Source organism: Silurus aristotelis (assembly GCF_946808225.1).
Source record: "Silurus aristotelis genome assembly, chromosome: 21".
In the NCBI taxonomy this organism is placed as follows: Eukaryota; Metazoa; Chordata; class Actinopteri; order Siluriformes; family Siluridae; genus Silurus; species Silurus aristotelis.
Window position 1 is genome coordinate 5,593,423 of NC_139594.1, and position 6,192 is coordinate 5,599,614.

Sequence of the window (6,192 nt, forward strand, 5' to 3'; positions counted from 1 at the left end):
CAGTTCAGCCATCCTGATTCTGGACACCATATCAGTTCTACAGACAGCAAAATCAGTGCTCATACAACACACAAGTTTTAAGCAAGCGCTCCCTTTTCCCAGTACAGCGCATCAGTGCAACAGTTACAGCACTCGGGATGTGAGTGCAAAGGTTTTTTGGCAAAAGTTTCAGGCCACGTGAGTGTTTTCTGTCCACATAAACACAACCACCAGGTGAGATATTTGTTCGTTCTTTATTTAGGAAGAGAAACAAAATGCCCGGTGTCATTGTGCTTTTACATTGTTCAAACATTGGGCAAAGAAAAAAAGAAGAATTCAATAAAAGAAATAAAAGAAACCCCTTTGACGGAGTGAAAAGGAACTTCAGAAATAAGGTCATTTGATGCTATAATACAGTTTTGTAGAAATGTTTAATTCTAAAGAATTATTTACAAGCAATAAACAGCTCCCATTTTTTTTATTAACTTGTAATACAAAAGCAGAGGTTCAGCTAATACAAGGCCAGTCTACCTGAATCTCTAGAAGTTTGTGCTACTGTATATTTTTAGTTATATCTCAAACTAAATAAAAAAAAAAAAGTTGGAAGTGTCCTCAAAGAAGTGCTTTTCATATCGATCTGTCGGTCTGTCTCACACACTCTCTCTCTCTCTCTCTGTCACGTGACACAGTACACGTGAAAAGTGGAAGTTTACCCTCTGTGTGCCCCAAACTACACCCTCTCAGCTATGAAGATCACTACTTAGGGTGTTTGCAAGCACATACAGAACACTCCTGAAATCCAACCCTTAGGAGATGCAGAACATCCATCCCATAATGCACTTTTGCAGTTCATCCTGTAGGCTATAGGGAATAGGGTGTAGGGAGTAGGCTGTAGGAACTAGGGTGCCATTTCAGACACAGGGTTGAAAGCACCGCTTGACCCTCGTGCACCTGGGAAATAAAAGGGTCGTGGCGGCACCACGTGACTACAACTCTACAAACTACTCTAAATAAGAGGCAGGCAGTGCATAACCGCTTAAAAAAGACCCTCCCTCCCCCTAATAACCCCCCACCCCCACCCCATCCAACCTTATTTATCCCACCCCACCATGACCTACCCCCAGCCCATGGTCTATATCCACTAATACTACACTGGCATTTCCCTGATATTGAGCTTCTTCTTCTTCTGCACGACTACTAACGGTATTGGATTAAAATCGTGATTAAAAATGTTATAGCTATTATTTGTTGATTCCTCTCTTTTTTGTTGTTGTTGTTGTTGTTTGTTTGTATTAAAAAATACCATGCATTATTGCTCTATTAATTTTTAATGACTCCCGAGAAATATTGCAGACTGATTCTAACTAGATATTTTTTTTTTTTTGCAGAACCGAACCAAAACCAAAATCAAAATCCAAAGCTTGATAAAAACTGGCATAGATTATCATCTTTTTTTGCATGCAACAGATTGATAAAGATAAACATAAACAAACAAAACAGAAACATTGCAAAAGTGGCAAATGCTTTGGCATTATTAATGGCTAGGCAAAAAAAAGACAATAAATTAAAGTGCAAATGAAGGTTGGTTTTAGACGACTTGTAGAAAAAGAATAAATAAGTACATAAATAAGTTAAATAGTTTTACCTCGACGCTGAACACTTTTGTGGCCACTGGCAGCAGTATAATGTGATCCAATATTTAGAAGAAAAAAAAAGGTTTGACCTTTTAATTGCGAGTTAGACATTTTTAATGTCCTCTAAGTTTTTTCTTTCTTTTTCTTCTTCTTGAATTTTTTTAAATTTTTTGGCAAAATACGTTGCTGATTTTCGGCTTGGAATAGGCGAACAGATTGATGGAGGGCAGGTGAGGTGGTTACGCCTGTAAAAGAAAAAAGTTGCATGCGAATAATCCAAGTTTTCCTCAGTTCTGTTGTTGCAGGAGAGAGAAAAAAATAAAGTTGTGGGTGCACTTGGACTCTCATGAATCGGGTCTGAGTGGTGAAAAGGCCCCCTTGAAGCATGCCGACTCGTAGTGCTTGTTCAGGTACGACTTGAGCGCGAAGGTTTTGTTGCAGCGCTTGCACTTATAGTGCTTGAAGGCCGAGTGCGTCTGCATGTGCGCGCGCAGGTTGGAGCGGTCGGCAAAAGCCTTCCCGCAGTGCGCGCATCCGAAAGGCTTCTCGCCCGTGTGCGAGCGCATGTGGCCCTGCAGAAGCCAGGGGCGGCTGAACGCCTTGCCGCACACGTCACACTTGTGCTTGAGGTCGTGCGTGAGTAGGTGCATGGCCATGGCCGGCATGGACACGTACACCTTGCCGCACGTCGGGCACTTCTTGGCCATCTTGCTGTCCATGCTGCGGTGCGTCTGCTTGTGCCGGCTCAGGTTTGAAGACGTGGCGTAACTCTTGCCGCACTCGTTGCACGTATGGCGCTGCGCGTTCCTCGCGCTGCCCACGGCCCTCCTGCGCGAGCGGCCGTCCGTGATGAAGAAGGCGTCAACCGTGTAGCCTTCGCTAACCGCATTGTCCCCGTTGATGTACCCGGTGGAGATCTCAGAGCGCGGGCTGTCCGGCTGGTCGGAGTCCGGCGCCCCATAATCACTGTGCAGGCTCTCGTAGATGGGCCCCGGAGAGGGCACTTTAATGCCAGTTTCATTCTCGGCTTCATACACAGACGGTGTTATGTAGTCGCTGATGTAACCTGCCGCTGGAAGGGGAAAAAAAAGAGGAAAAAGCAACAGTTTAGACTTTTAGAATAAGCTATGACTCAGACTCTACATTCCGACATGCAACAGTATATTTCATCTCGTTTCTTTCTTTCCTTTCTAACGTTATTTTCACGCTCCAGACATCCGGTATCACACTTCGAGCATTCATTCTGTGCAACATTTAATGCATTTTCGTTTCAGTTAACAGGAAAAGCATTTGCACTTTCAATAAAGATCAACAGCGCGATGGAGACATGCACGTGACATCTTTCTTTGAGACGTGCACGTGCGTATATATAAAGTGCGCAAACGGTTTGGAAGAAATGGTTTGCAGAGTGTAAAATAATGGCTGTAAACGCCGAACGTTTCCTCCTGTATTTGCGCGCGCGCCCTCCCGATTATGGAGTGTTGCTGCGAGTGAGCAAAAAAGCGCAACACATGAAAAACGCCGGAGCCAAAATGTGCAGAGTCGACAAAAAAAAAATCTGTAACGAGTGACGATTTCGAGTCTAATGCAATGGTGGATCAGCACGCGCTGTGTTGAACACGGATTACATTGCATGACTAAACAACTCCCAGAATCGTGCAATAAACATAACAAATAAAATATAGTGTAAAACGAGATGGTTCTTTTTTTCTCCCCATCTCTGATCGTCCTACAGGTCGTCTATTCATACACCAGCATCGCACTGTTTATTTTTTTATATTTTTTTTACCTTTTCCTTGAAATCGGAGGCTGAGGTCCGCTCTGGATCTGCCATACGAGCTCTCGAGGTCAGCAGACGAGAAATCATCGAGCTTAACCTTTTTGACCAGGAAAGACCTTGGCATGTTTTACGTTGCTGCAAAAAACACACCACTCGTCCGTCCGCCCCGGCCGCGCGCTCAGATCTCTTGCTCTTCATGCACCGCCGAGGCAAAAAATCAAGAACAAAAATCCCTGTTAGTTTGCTTTATTGGTATTTTCTTTGTTTTGTTTTTTTTTCTTTGTTGTTGCACGACGGCTCCGGCTCGGACGCATGCACGGGCATGCACCTCGCCCCCTCCTGTCAGTGAGCTTCTCGTGCCGTCGCGTCGCCTCGCGTCGTTCTTTCGGCGGAAATGCAACTTCAGCACCGGATAGCTCCTTTTCTCTCCCCCTCCGTCTCCACTGGCGCGCGCACACGCGTCCAGCACCGGACAGCTCACGTCTCTCCGAGTTGCACGCGCTGCTCTCCTGCTCGCCTTGAAAAGGGTAAGCTGCAGCCTGGTGGTCGTTAGATCCAATAGTTCGATTACTCTCTTTTTTTTTTTTTTTTTTTTTATATAATCATTCAAACAAGAAAATGTTAAAAAGGAAATTCCTTATAGAAAAAAAAAACAAAACAAAAAATAAATAAATAAATAAAAAAACACTGAAAGTATTAAGCAGATCTGCACCCGTCCGCGAGCCGCACGGTCTGAAGGCGTCGCGCTTTCTGAAGTCTGCTGATCAGCTGTTGGGATTTATATAGCTGTGATCAGGTGGGAATGAAGATGGAAGTGCTTAATTTAATCCATAAAAAAAAAAAAAAAACCCTGGGACGAACGTTGAACTGGATGATTTAATGACGCTATGACACGTCAACGCTTTCGCCATTTTTCCCCCCCTGAAGCGAAAGTTCCTGGATAACAGAGCAGGACAGGAGCAGGGTAAAAACGCGCTCTTTCACGCGCCCTATCACGCGTTCTTTACTGATGCACGTCTTAACCTAATTCCTACGCTATAACCGGTTATAATTTACTGAATGAACCCGATTATTTATAGCTATTCACACATGTGTAGCTGATGTTACTGTGGTTAAAGACACTGATGCATTTTGTTTTTTTTTGTTTTTGTTTTTTGGGAGGGGGGGGCAGTTTCTGAGCGTGCGTTAAATAAATCCTCCCTCCCGCGTTGCACTTTTCTGTCCACACTGCACGCGCCAAACAAGAGATCGGCCGCCGGCTGTGGCCCCAGGGCTCCCAGGTCATTGTTTTACATCACAGCCCATAAACCATTTGCTTTCTTCTCATGCAAATAGCATGGACCCAGTACCAGAAGGTCCGTTCCTAGGTGATTCCTGCAGATGCCATATGCGCGCAATTAAGCACGATGAGAGAGAAAGAGAGAGAGAGAGAGAGAGAGAGAGAGAGAGAGAGAAGGAGAGAGAGAGAGAGTCATTTCTGCTGTCCGACATCATGTGTTTCATTGTCTAATCCACGCCAAGACGCGCGCGCTCAAGCCTTTTTGGCTTCCCCCAACACCGTTCCATGCATCCCACATTAACTGCTGATTCTACATTTATCGGCACTGTAAAGCTGCATGCAAAGCAATCAAGCACTTGATTATCACCTCAGTCCCTCAATCAAATTCTTTCTTCTTCGCTGCACGGCTAATTGTTGCTGCGTTTGCTTGAGTGGGTTTTATTGCACCGCGCGTGAACGGATGAGCAGAAGTCCACGCGCGTCACCTTGTAAGGTTAAAGTTGTAAAACAATAAAATTAAATAAATCAATAATTAAAGGACGCATGGAAGTGCGGAGTTGGCTGTTTTGCGCAATGGTGTCCTGCAAAAAAAATAAAAAATGTGCACAAAGACGCGCAAAAAAATTGGGCGAGAAGTTTAGGGCAGAAGGAGGGGGGTTAAGGTATGAACAGGTATGCATGCGCTTACAGCTCGTCTCGTGCACCCGCGTATGGATCAGGTGCGCGCTTTGGAAAGCTCGAGGAAAGCAGCAAGAGCGCTCTGCGACCGGATGAGGGAGAAGGACGCACGAGTGTTCTCTAGCGAAAGTGCTGAGTTCAGCTAACACACACACACACACACACACACACACACACACACACACACACACACACACAGGAAGGGAGAGAGAGAGAGAGAGAGAGAGAGATACAGTCGTTTCATTTGCATAATAATAGTCCCCTGTGCACAGGAACTCCGAAGCGCCTTGTCAAGGTCCGAATCAAAGAAATCCGCTGACATTTCTTTAAGGGTGCGTTTTCTTTGCCACGAATACGCATTAGGATCAACGCGTGGCTCTGTAAGCAAGGCTTTTCATTTGCTTACACGGGATGGTGAAAAGGTCAGAGTGAAGGAGTCGCGTTCTTGTCGAACACAAACAGCTTGATTTCTCAGGTCCGGGTTTTATTTGGAACAGTCTCAGAGCAGATTCACGCACCTGGGTGTACGTTTATATCCCTAATGATCCGGGTGACTCTGGAAACATAAGAACAAAACCTGCAGAGGAACCGGACTAAAATGGCAACCATGTTCTATGTGCAAACTCGTGAAAGACTAGTTTACAGGAGTTCTCGATGAGCAGATTTTAAAGAGCCCTTGGAATTTTCCTGGGAGTCTTTATGATTCCAGCAGTATTTGGGTCAGATTATCCCCTAAAGCAAACAGTGCAAGAATTGAGCATGTTTGAGATGTGCTTTCTGGAGATGTTATTCCAAAACCATAGATATTAATATGACCTGAATTGCTGTTATAATATCCTCCA

The 6,192-nt window shown here is 44.8% G+C and overlaps 1 protein-coding gene across 1 annotated transcript; it reads right to left on the bottom strand.

Annotated features, from left to right (window-relative positions):
* Positions 1-251: 251 nt before the first annotated feature.
* On the bottom strand, positions 252-4,145 carry scrt1a (scratch family zinc finger 1a). Its single transcript, XM_083523416.1, has 2 exons — positions 3,403-4,145; positions 252-2,685 (listed from the first exon to the last, which is right to left on the bottom strand). Exons 1-2 carry the CDS (start codon positions 3,515-3,517, stop codon positions 1,958-1,960), a joined length of 843 nt encoding a protein of 280 aa, XP_083379542.1. The 5' UTR covers positions 3,518-4,145; the 3' UTR covers positions 252-1,957.
* Between the last annotated feature and the right edge of the window lie 2,047 nt (positions 4,146-6,192).

Coding starts and splice junctions, on each gene's coding strand:
- scrt1a (XM_083523416.1), bottom strand. CDS start 3,517: ATGCCAAGGTCTTTCCTGGTCAAAAAGGTTAAGCTCGATGATTTCTCG. Junction 2,686..3,402: donor CCTCCGATTTCAAGGAAAAG/GTAAAAAAAATA, acceptor TTCCCCTTCCAG/CGGCAGGTTACATCAGCGAC.